The sequence below is a fragment of the Tachyglossus aculeatus genome, chromosome 1 (assembly GCF_015852505.1).
Source record: "Tachyglossus aculeatus isolate mTacAcu1 chromosome 1, mTacAcu1.pri, whole genome shotgun sequence".
NCBI classification, from domain to species: Eukaryota; Metazoa; Chordata; class Mammalia; order Monotremata; family Tachyglossidae; genus Tachyglossus; species Tachyglossus aculeatus.
Genome location: NC_052066.1, coordinates 105,634,945 through 105,647,240, shown reverse-complemented (window position 1 = coordinate 105,647,240; position 12,296 = coordinate 105,634,945). Strand labels below are relative to the sequence as shown.

At 48.0% G+C, this 12,296-nt stretch overlaps 1 protein-coding gene across 3 annotated transcripts in view; it reads right to left on the bottom strand.

The window, feature by feature from the left end:
* Positions 1–10,572: 10,572 nt before the first annotated feature.
* Positions 10,573–12,296, bottom strand: part of RIN2 (Ras and Rab interactor 2) — a 251,078-nt gene continuing 249,354 nt past the window's right edge. For all 3 annotated transcript variants that reach the window (XM_038743246.1, XM_038743247.1, XM_038743248.1), the window contains one exon: positions 10,573–10,911. In XM_038743246.1, coding sequence (XP_038599174.1) covers positions 10,588–10,911 — 324 coding nt within the window. In that variant the 3' untranslated portion in view covers positions 10,573–10,587. The remainder of the gene's footprint in view (positions 10,912–12,296) is intronic.

Sequence of the window (12,296 nt, the reverse complement as noted above, 5' to 3'; positions counted from 1 at the left end):
CTATTGGCCAACGGTTCGCTGCTGTGTCGGGAGACGCGGGTTGTTCTAAGAAGCAACGTGGCTCAGTGGAAAGAGCCCGGGCTTTGGAGTCAGAGGTCATGGGTTCAAATCCCTGCTCCGCCGCTTGTCCGCTGTGTGACTTTGAGCAAGTCACAACTCCTCTGTGCCTCAGTTACTTCATCCGCAAAATGAGGATTAAGACTGTGACCGCCCCCATGGGACAACCTGATCACCTTGTAACCTCCCCAGCGCTTAGAACAGTGCTTTGCACATAGTAAGCACTTAATAAATACCATTATTATTATTATTGCAGCGTGGGTTTTCCCCAGTGTGGGAGATCAATCAATCAATCAATCACATTTATTGAGCACTTACTGTGTGCAGAGCACTGTACCAAGTGCTTGGGAAGTACAGAAGACAACTCCTGAACAGTACGAGAACTGGGTAGGCGATATCGGTTCTGAAGGTGGCTTTTCCTCCGCACAGCTTAGCATCGAAAAGGGATTTTCAACCCTCGCTAAACTTCCTCTCAAAAAAGACAGCTGGCCCAGGAGTTCTCTTGCCACCAAGTTTCACTGTAGCAAAGGTCCTTAGGGAAATTCACTGTAATTCAATCAATCAATCAATCAATCAATCAATCAATCGTATTTATTGAGCGCTTACTGTGTGCAGAGCACTGTACTAAGCGCTTGGGAAGTACAAGTTGGCAACATATAGAGACAGTCCTTACCCAACAGTGGGCTCACAGTATCTGCCCCATGCAAGATAGGTAGAGGGTGAATTATTTCTAAAAGACAGGAGAGTGAGGGGAGACGGGGGAGGGAGGGGCAGGTATTCAAATGGGCCAAACAGAATAATTCATCCACTCAATCGTATTGAGTGTTTACCGTGTGCAGAGCACTGTACTAAGCACTCGGGAGAGGACAATACAACAATAAACAGACACATTCCCTGCCCACAACGAATTGACCCCTTCCAAATTCCCTCAGGTCAGAAAGATCCTGCTGGAAGCATTTCTGCATAAAAAACATAGCCAGGCACCTTTGCTAGCTGCTTTTCTCCAGGCCAAATCAATCAATCAATCAATCAATCGTATTTATTGAGCGCTTACTGTGTGCAGAGCACTGGACTAAGCGCTTGGGAAGTCCAAGTTGGCAACATATAGAGACAGTCCCTACCCAACAGCGGGCTCACAGTCTAAAAGGGGGAGACAGAGAACAAAACCAAACGTAGTAACAAAATAAAATTAATAGAATAGATATGCACAAATAAAATAAATAAATAAATAGAGTAATATATATGTACAAACATATATACATATATATAGGTGCTGTGGGGAAGGGAGGGAGGTAAGGCCGAAGAGGTTGTTGGGAGCAGTGGCCTGCCAAGTTCTTCCTCTGGAACTTTGTATAAGGAGAGTTAACTATCTGTAATTGATTTTGAGCCCGTTGTTGGGTAGGGATTGTCTCTGTTGCCGAATTGTACTTTCCAAGCGCTTAGTACAGTGCTCTGCGCACAGTAAGCGCTCAACAAATATGAGTGAATGAATCCTGTCTCCCCGCCACTAGACTGAAGTGACCTCATCTGTAAAATGGGGATTAAGACTGCGAGCCCCATGTGGGGCGACCTGATCACCTTGTAACCTCCCCAGCGCTTAGAATAGTGCTTTGCACATAGTAAGCGCTTAATAAATGGCATCATTATTATTATTATTAAAGCCCCTTGAGGGGAAAGTAGTGTCTGCCAACTTTCAAGCTCATAGCATAACGTTTTGCACACTGTAAGAGCTCGGTAACATTGATTGGTGCCCCCTTGGTTTACTGAAAACCGTTCTCCACTCCGCACGTTAGTACAGTGCTCTACACAGTAAGCGCTCAATAAATACCATTGAATAATAATAACAATCATAATGATGGTATTTGTTAAGCGCTTACTATGTGCCAAGCACTGTTCTAAGCGCTGTGTTCTAAGAGCGAAGCATTGAATGAACGCCTAGCTCAAATAGCAGGTGATTCTGAGGCAGGGGAGGAATTTGAGCCCATCAGTTTGGAGGGTGGGGACAGTGGGCTTTTTTCTTCAGGTTTTTGAAATCCTGCGTTTCGGGGGATTTCTGGTCCAAGTAAAGACGGCCAGCCGGCAGAATTTTCTTTCACCTACCTCTTCTTCGGTGGCTGCCAACAAAAAGCCGCAGGCGGGGGGCTCAGCCGTTATCGTGGTTTATTTCTAGACCAAAGTGGGTCTGCGGACGAGGCAAAATTTTCAGGTTTGTAGTTTCAAACCTTCTGGAAAAGCTCGGGTTGAAATAACTTCCTCTTTTCATCTCTCCCACTGCTCTTGGATATTGCTTCATCTCTAGAGGCTCCCTGGAGCCTTCCCAGACTGAGCCCCTTCCTTCCTCTCCCCCTCGTCCCCCTCTCCATCCCCCCCATCTTACCTCCTTCCCTTCCCCACAGCACCTGTATATATGTATATATGTTTGTACTTATTTATTACTCTATTTATTTATTTATTTTACCCGTACCTATCTGTCCTATTTATTTTATTTTGTTAGTATGTTTGGTTTTGTTCTCTGTCTCCCCCTTTTAGACTGTGAGCCCGCTGTTGGGTAGGGACCGTCTCTATATGTTGCCAACTTGTACTTCCCAAGCGCTTAGTACTGTGCTCTGCACACAGTAAGCGCTCAATAAATATGACTGATTGATTGAAAAGGTGAGACGATGCCCTCTGTAGAGGACGGACCACCAGCCAGGGAGTCGAAAGGTCATGGGTTCTAATCCCAGCTCTGCTACTTTCTTTTTTTTTAATGGCATTTATCAAGCGCTTACTGTGTGCAAAGCACTGTTCTAAGCGTTGGGGAGGTTACAAGGTGCTCAGGTTGTCCCACGTGGGGCTCACAGTCTTATTCCCCATTTTACAGATGAGGTAACTGAGGCCCAGAGACGTGAAGTGACTTGCCCAAAGTCACACAGCTGACAAGTGGTGGAGCCGGGATGTGAACCCTTGACCTCCGACTCCAAAGCCCGGGCTCCTTCCACTGAGCCTTGTCTGCAGGGTGACCTTGGGTGAGTCACTTTACTTTTGTAAAGATACCCTTATTGCTGGAACATGGAATATGCAAAGTATGAACCAGGGAAGGTTGGAAATCGTCAAGAATGAAATGGACCGATTGAGAGCGACATCCTAGGAATAAGTGAACTGAAATGGAAGACACTACTTGTACTTCCCAAGCGCTTAGTACAGTGCTCTGCACACAGTAAGCGCTCAATAAATGTGATTGATTGATTGATTGATACTAATGCTAGGAAATGTCCAGGGAAAACATGGAAGAGGCAGACCAGCAGCAGCTAGAGAAGCAGTGTGGCACAGTGGAAAGAACCCGGGCTTTGGAGTCAGAGGTCATGGGTTCAAATCCCAGCTCCGCCACTCGTCAGCTGTGTGACTCTGGGCAAGTCACTTCACTTCTCTGGGCCTCACTTCCCTCATCTGTAAAATGGGGATGAAGACTGTGAGCCCCACGTGGGACAACCTCATCACCTTGTATCCCCCCAGTGCTTAGAACAGTGCTTTGCACATAGTAAGCACTTAACGAATACCATCATTATTATTATTATTATTCTCTGGGCCTCAGTTATCTGTAAAATGGGGATCGAGACTGTGAATCCCACATGGGACAAGGACTGTGCCCAGCCTGATTTGCTTGTAACCACCCCAGCAACTAGTACAGTGTCTGGCACTTAGTAAGCACTTCACATATACCACAATTATTATTATTATTATTGTTAGATATAGACCCAAGATACACCCATGGCAACGGCTTAAGGATTTCTAGCAGTGCATCTACTTTGCTTATGAATTGTTTTTTTAAACGGTATTTTTAAGCACTTCTTATGCACCAGGCCCTGCAACAGTGCTTTGCACATAGTAAGCGCTTAATAAATGTCATTATTATTATTATTATTATTATTATTATTTTATTATACTAAGCACTGGGGCAGATATGGAAAGAGCCTGGGCTTTGGAGTCAGAGGTCATGGGTTCAAACCCCGGCTCTGCCAATTGTCATCCGTGTGACTTTGGGCAAGTCGCTTAACTTCTCTAGGCCTCAGTTCCCTCCTCTGTAAAATGGGGATTAAGAGTGTGAGCCCCCCGTGGGACAACCTGATCACCTTGTAACCTCCCCAGAGCTCAGAACAGTGCTTTGCACATAGTAAGCGCTTAATAAATGCCATCGTTATTATTATCATTATATAAGGTAATCAGGTTGGACATAGTCCCTTCCACGGGGGTCTCACAGTCTTAATCCCCATTTATAGATGAGGGAACTGAGGCACAGAGAAGTTAAGTGACTTGCCCAAGGTCACGCAGCTGACAAGTGATACTCCCAGGCCTATGCTCTATCCATTAGGCCACCCTTCCTCCCAATTTCCTGGCTTGGTTGACGTTTGCCTGTATCTCTGTAACGTTCACGTGGCTCCAGCATTGGTTCACTGTGACTTCCAGAGATAGAGTATTACTATTATTAATTAGTAATTATAAATAATAATAATAATAACAAAGGCATTTATAAGTGCTTAACTGATGTGCCAAGCAATGTACTTAGTGCTGGGGCAGACACAAGATCAATTTGGACACAATCCCTGTCTCCCATTAGGCTTACAGTCTAAGCAGAAGGGAGAACAGGCAAGTCACTTCATCATCATCATCAATCGTATTTATTGAGCGCTTACTGTGTGCAGAGCACTGTACTAAGCGCTTGGGAAGTACAAATTGGCAACATATAGAGACAGTCCCTGCCCAACAGTGGGCTCAGAGTCTAAAAGGAAGGGGGAGACAGAGAACAAAACCAAACATACTAACAAAATAAAATAAATAGAATAGATATGTACAAGTAAAATAAATAGAGTAATAAATATGTACAAACATATATACATATATACAGATATATGTATATGTATATACATATATACTTCACTTCTCTGTGCCTCAGTTACCTCATCTGTGAAATGGAGATGAAGACTGTGAGCCCCCCTTGGGACAACCTGGTCACCTTGTAACAACCCCAGCGCTTAGAACAGTGCTTGGCACATAGTAAGTGCTTAATAAATGCCGTCATCATTATTATTATTATCCGCCGATGCATGCTGTCCTCAAAACACCCATCTCTTGGGCCACATTCAAGTTTCATAACATATTTATGGGTTTGGTAATTCTGCCTCCTCTTCCCCGGCCAGGCTGCGTATATTTTTAGCCTCCTCCCGTCCCTTCCAAATATTGCCGGGGGGTCTGTTTCCTGGGCATTTGAGAAGTGAGAAAAGCCTGCGGAGTTGTGTTGTAATTTTAGCAGGGAAACATTGCTCAACGGTAGATTGAGGAATGGTCTTGTGATGTTTTGTTCTAGCCTCAGAGTTTTCCTCCTTCGGCCCTCTTCCCCATCCCTCTCCCTTCCCATCCCCACCCCTGGCACCGGCTCCATCCTCCTTCAGGATTCGGAAAAGCGACTCCAAGAGCCTCCGCCAAGTGGTTTTTCCCCTCAGTTAACCGCTCTGGGATAGCGGCGGATTGCAGCCGGTCATGCAGGAGGAGCTTAGAAGGTCTCCCTTGGGTGTCGGGGTGGGCTCCAGCCCCTCAGGCCCATCGCTTGTCTGGGCTCTGGCTCCTCCAGACGTTAATTTGGGAAGCGCTTACTACGTGCCAAGCACCGCGCTCCATTCCGGGATAGATTACAAGATTGTCGGGTTGGACGGGATCCCCGTCCCTCGTGGGGCTCGTGGTCCAAGTCGGAGGAAGAACGGGTATTGGATTCCCACTTTATAGATGAGGAAATTGAGGCCCGGAGAAGATAAATGACTTGCCCCGGCTCACACGGTACCGTACACGGTACACTGTAGGCAAGGCACCGTAGCCCATCCGCCAAGCTAGCTCTCTTCCTCCCTTCAAGGCCCTGCTGAGAGCTCACCTCCTCCAGGAGGCCTTCCCAGACTGAGCCCCTTCCCTCCTCTCCCCCTCGTCCCCCTCTCCATCCCCCCACCTTACCTCCTTCCCTTCCCCACAGCACCTGTATATATGTATATATGTTTGTACATATTTATTACCCTATTTATTTATTTATTTTACTTGTACATATCTATTCTATTTATTTTATTTTGTTAGTATGTTTGGTTTTGTTCTCTGTCTCCCCCTTTTAGACTGTGAGCCCACTGTTGGGTAGGGACTGTCTCTATATGTTGCCAATTTGTCCTTCCCAAGCGCTTAATACAGTGCTCTGCACATAGTAAGTGCTCAATAAATATGATTGATGATGATGATGAAGTGGAGGAGGCAGGATTAGAACCCAGACCCTCTGACTCCCATGCCTGTGCTCTTTTCACTCGGCAGTGTCCTCTGCCCACCCAGACTTATGTACACTTGTACCCCTCTCTGTAGTCCATTTTCATGTCTGTCTCCCCCTCTAGACTGTAAGCTCTTTGTGGACAGCAAATGTGTCTGTTCCTTTTGTTGTACTCTTCCAAGCACTTAGTACAGTACTCTGCACACAGTAAGCGCTCAGTAAATACAATTGACTTAGGAGGCCTTACAATTGACTTGATACAATCAGGAGGCCTTCCCAGACTGAGCCCCCTCCTTCCTCTCCCCCTCTTCCCTCTCTCCATCCCCACCGTCTTACCTCCTTCCCTTCCCCACAGTACCTGTATATATGTATATATGTTTGTACGGATTTATTACTCTATTTGGCTTGTACATATTTATTCTATTTATTTTATTCTGTTAATATGTTTTGTTCTCTGTCTCCCCCTCCTAGACTGTGAGCCCACTGTTGGGTAGGGACCGTCTCTATATGTTGCCAACTTGGACTTCCCAAGCGCTTAGTACAGTGCTCTGCACACAGTAAGCGCTCAATAAATATGATTGAATGAATTGAATGAATGAATGATTGACTGACTGTCTGACTCTAGACTATAAGCTCCTTGTGGGCAGGGATCATCATCATCATCATCAATCGTATTTATTGAGCGCTTACTATGTGCAGAGCACTGTACTAAGCACTTGGGAAGTACAAATTGGCAACATATAGAGACAGTCCCTACCCAACAGTGGGCTCACAGTCTAAAAGGGGGAGACTGAGAACCAAACCAAACATACTAACAAAATAAAATAAATAGAATAGATATGTACAAGTAAAATAAATAAATAAATAAATAAATAGAGTAATAAATATGTACAAACATATATACCTATATACAGGTGCTGTGGGGAAGGGAAGGAGGTAAGCTGGGGGGGATGGAGAGGGGGACGAGGGGCCTAGGGGTCAGAAAGACCTATGTTCTAATCCTACGCGAACTTGAGCAAATCACTTAACTTCTCCGGGCCTCGGTTACCTCATCTGTAAAATGGGGATTAAGACCGTGAGCCCCCCGTGGGACAGGGACTGTGTCCAACCTGTTTAACTTGTACCTATCCCGCGCTTAGAACAGTGCTTGGCACGTTGTCTTGTCTTGTCTTAGGCCGTCCAGTCGTTTCTGACCCACAGCAACACCATGGAGAAGCAGCGCGGCTCAGTGGAAAGAGCCCGGGCTTTGGAGTCAGGGGTCACGGGTTCAAATCCCGGCTCCGCCAACCGTCAGCTGTGTGACTTTGGGCAAGTCACTTCGCTCCTCTGGGCCTCAGTTCCCTCATCTGCAAAATGGGGATGAAGACTGGGAGCCCCACGGGGGACAACCTCATCACCTTGTATCCCCCCCAGCGCTTAGAACGGTGCTTTGCGCATAGTAAGCGCCTAACAAATACCGTCATCATTCTTAGTATTATTATTATCTCGCCCGGAACGCCCCGCTCGCCATCTGCGATGGTCCTGGTAGTGGATCCAGAGAGTTTTCTTGGTCAAAATCCAGAAGCGGCTTACCACCGCCGCCTTCCTCGCGGTGAACTCGGGTCTCCACCACTCTCTCTTACCCGCTGCTGCCCAGCGCGGGTGAGTTTTGCCTTGTAGCAGATGGCCTGCCGCTCGCTCGCCACTGCCCAAGCTAGGAATGGAATGGACGGGCCTCGGCTTGACTCTCCCTCCCGTAGCCGAGACTGGTAGAGGACTGGAAACTCTCCAGGTGCCATCCTGAGAGGAGCTTGGCCCGTAGTAGGCACTTCACAAGTACCGTAATAATTACTATTATTACCTACTGACTCTATTGTGTCATTCTCTCCCGAACGCTTAGTACAGCGCTCCGCACATAATAGAGCACTCAATCAATATGATTGAATGGAGGCGCATCTCCTCCGAAAAGTCTTCCCCGACTAAGCTCCACTTTTCCCCATCTCCCACTCCCTTCTGTGTCACCTCGACTTGCTCCCTTTTCTCTCCCCCGACCGGAGCCCCACATCACTTATGTCTATATCTGTAGTTTCGCTTGTTTATATTGATGCCTGCCTCCACCCCCTAAACAGTGAGCTCGTCGTGGGCAGGGAACGTCACTGTTTATTGTTGCATTGTACTCTCCCAGGCGCTTAGTACAGTGCTCCGCACACAGCGTGGCTCAGTGGAAAGAGCCCGGGCTTCGGAGTCAGAGGTCGCGGGGTCAAATCCCGGCTCCGCCAACTGTCAGCGGGGTGACTTTGGGCAAGTCACTTCGCTCCTCGGGGCCTCCGTTACCTCATCTGGAAAGTGGGGATTAAAACCGTGAGCCCCCCGTGGGACAACCTGATCCACTTGTAACCTCCCCAGCGCTTAGAACAGAGCTTTGCACATAGTAAGCGCTTAACAAACACCATTATTATTATTATTATTCTTATTAATAAATACAGTCGAATGAATAAGTGTCAGGGTGCTTGGGGGCTGTGATGTGACGGTCCCTTCTGCACCCCCAGTTTGGGGAGGGGAGCAGTGGGGTGCTCACATGAAGCGCCCAGGGCTCCGCCCCGCCAACCCCGCTGGCCACGTTCTTCTTTTTGTTACAGCGGGCGGAGGCCCCCCGGCAGCACGTTCGGCCAAAGAACACCCCCACACCGGATTATTGTACAGAATTACAATGTATTATGTGCAAAATTCATCGTTTACAAAAGGCCGACACAGCACAACGCGTGCCGACGGTTTCGGATACACGGCAAAAGCCACTGCTAAAAAAGTACAAATCCATACAGGCAAAATACAGCTACAAACCCTCGCGGGTGAACACCACCGTCCCCGCGACTTTCCGGACCGTCGCGCCGCCACGGGAACCCGGTATTTAGCGCGCCCGCCAACCGGTTGAACAGAACAGGCAAACTTAACTTCGCTGTACATTTCTAGCACGACGACGGATTCACCTGGGACGTTACGGGAGACCAGAGCAAATCACAATCCGACAGTCAAGAAAATGACACGATCTACGTCTCGATCCCGACCGATTGGCAGCGGGTGACTCCGGGAGTAGAATTAGTGTTCTCGATCCGATCGAGGCTCCGGCGGGGCAGGAGCAGAGAGGGTCACGGTTCCCCTCCCGCCCTCGCTACTGGAAGTTTTTCACACCCTTTCCAGAGCGCCTAACGTCAATCCTCCCGGCCTAGTCGGCCTCCGCTCCCTTTCCCTGGAATTCAGCTGGAGAAGGAGGGAGGAAGGTACGCTTTGATCATTTCAGGGACCGCTGCGAGCTGGGCCAACGGGCCGGTTTTTCTGGAGGCCACGGAGAGCGGCGGGGCTCGCGATTTTCCCGGCTGGGCCGGCTGGACCCACGACAGGCTAATCAACTGAGCCTCTACATCGCTACACAGTTCTTTCCACCTCCTCCACCCACCGTCCGCGAGGAGCCTGAATCCGCCGAGTGCGTTTCATCCCAAGATATTAATTTCTGAACCTCCTCTCTCCCTTCCTCTACGTGCGTTTCTTTCGGGTTCGCCCCCCACCCCGCCAACCCGCCATCGCTTACTTAGCCAAACGCCACCGTACGTGTACAATTGTCAAGGCGACCAAACAGCGCCAAAAGGGCGGCCAGGGCCCGGCGTCGGCCACGCGGACCTCTCACAAGAGGCCGCGCGGCTTTCTTGGACGTCCGGCTAACGGAGGGAGAGACCTCGAGGCGATACTCTAAAACCAGCAAGAGATTTATTTTCGTCTATTAAGTGTTAAAGATCGCATGCATAATCGTAGAATATTTTCTAGTTAAAAAAATAGTTTAAAAACCAACCCCGACAGTTTACCTGCAACTGCTATAAAAAAATTTCTAGGAAATATATAAAAGAGAAGCCTTTTCATTAAAAAAAAAAAAAAAAATTAGCTCTCCAACGGGACGCGGCCCACCCCGGAACGGCGAGCCGGCTGACGACGCACCGCGTCGGACGGCCTCGTCACGCACCCGCTGGGGAGGTCAGGAGAGCCGTCGGACCCGGGAAGGTTTATTCGGCTTTATTCGGCTTTGTGGCCTCGACGGCCGGATCTCCGTGGCTCCAAATGGTCCCCGGGCCTTGCCACGAGGCCTCGCTTCCGCCCGCCCGGGGGGGAAATGCTGGTGAAAGTGGGATGGGCCGTTGCCGGGAGTTGGCAACCAAGTGGGAACGGTTTCCAGCAGTTTAATACAGCCCCGGGGCCCCCTCTATAACCCTCCCGCTCCCCCCCGTCGCTTCCTACAAGGCGGGGCGGCCGTCCTCCCCGTCCCCGAAGACGGCACCGTACGGATCGCTCCTGATGCGCTTGTAGACGAAGTGGAAGACCTGGGGTTGGGGGCGGCTGTGCAGCTCGGCCTTGATCTTTTGGGGGTAAGTGTCCTCCGTCAGCTGCTGCCAGGTCTCGTCGACGAAGAGGAAGAGGCTGTACTCCTCGGGCTTGTCCACTCGGAACTTTTCCGCACACAGCAGGCAGACGTCCTCGGTGGTGATGTAGGGCCGGACGAGTAGAGTCTTCCCGGTGCAGCCGCTGGTCACCTCCTGGAACGCTACGCGCAGGTAGTTCTGCGGGACGATGACAAAAAAGGCGACGCCACAATTAACGGAGGCCGGCGAAGGCGGTCGCCGGGTCACACTTGACTTCCCCCGCAACGTAACGGGGAGGAGGTCTCTGCTCCCCCTCTAATAATAATAGCAATAACAACAACGATGATACCGGTGGTATCCGTTTTATTATGCGCTAAGCGCTTACTATGTGCCAGGCACTGTACTAAGCACTGGGGCAGATGATAATAATAATAATCTGCTCCCCCTCTAATAATAATAGCAATAACAACAACGATAATACCGGCGCTACCCGTTATTACCCGTTATTAAAGCGTTTACTATGTGCCAGGCACTGTACTAAGCGCTGGGGCAGATGATAAGAATAATAATAATAACCTGCTCCCCCTCTAATAATGACAGCAATAACAACAACGATAATACCGGCGCTACCCGTTATTATCCGTTATTAAAGCGCTTACTATGTGCCAGGCACTGTACTAAGAGCTGGGGTAGATAATAATAATAATACTAATCTGCTCCCCCTCTAATAATAATAGCAATAACAACAACGATAATACCGGTGCTACCTGTTATTACCCGTTATTAAAGCGTTTACTATGTGCCAGGCACTGTACTAAGCGCTGGGGTAGATAATAATAATAACAATAATAATAATAATAATCTGCTCCCCCTCTAATAATAATAGCAATAACAACAATGATAATACTGGCGCTACCCGTTATTATCCGTTATTAAAGCGCTTACTATGTGCCAGGCACTGTACTAAGCGCTGGGGTAGATAATAATAATAATAATCTGCTCCCCCTCTAATAATAATAGCATTAACAACAACGATAATACTGGTGCTACCCATTATTATCCGTTATTAAAGTGCTTACTATGTGCCAGGCACTGTACTAAGCACTGGGGTAGACAATAATAATAATAATCTGCTCCCCCTCTAATAATAATAGCAATAACAACAACGATAATACCGGTGGTATCCGTTTTATTATCCACTAAGCGCTTACTATGTGCCAGGCACTGTACTAAGCGCTGGGGTAGATAATCATAATAATAATAATCTGCTCCCCCTCTAATAATAATAGCAATACCAACAACGATAATACCGGTGGTATCCGTTTTATTATCCGCTAAGGGCTTACTATGTGCCAGACACTGTACTAAGCGCTGGGGTAGATGATAACAATAATAATAATAATAATAACAATAATAATCTGCTCCCCCTCTAATAATGATAGCAATAACAACAACGATAATACCGGTGCTACCCGTTATTACCCGTTATTAAAGCATTTACTATGTGCCAGGCACTGCACTAAGCTCTGGGGTAGATGATAAGAATAATAATAATAATCTGCTCCCCCTCTAATAATAATAGC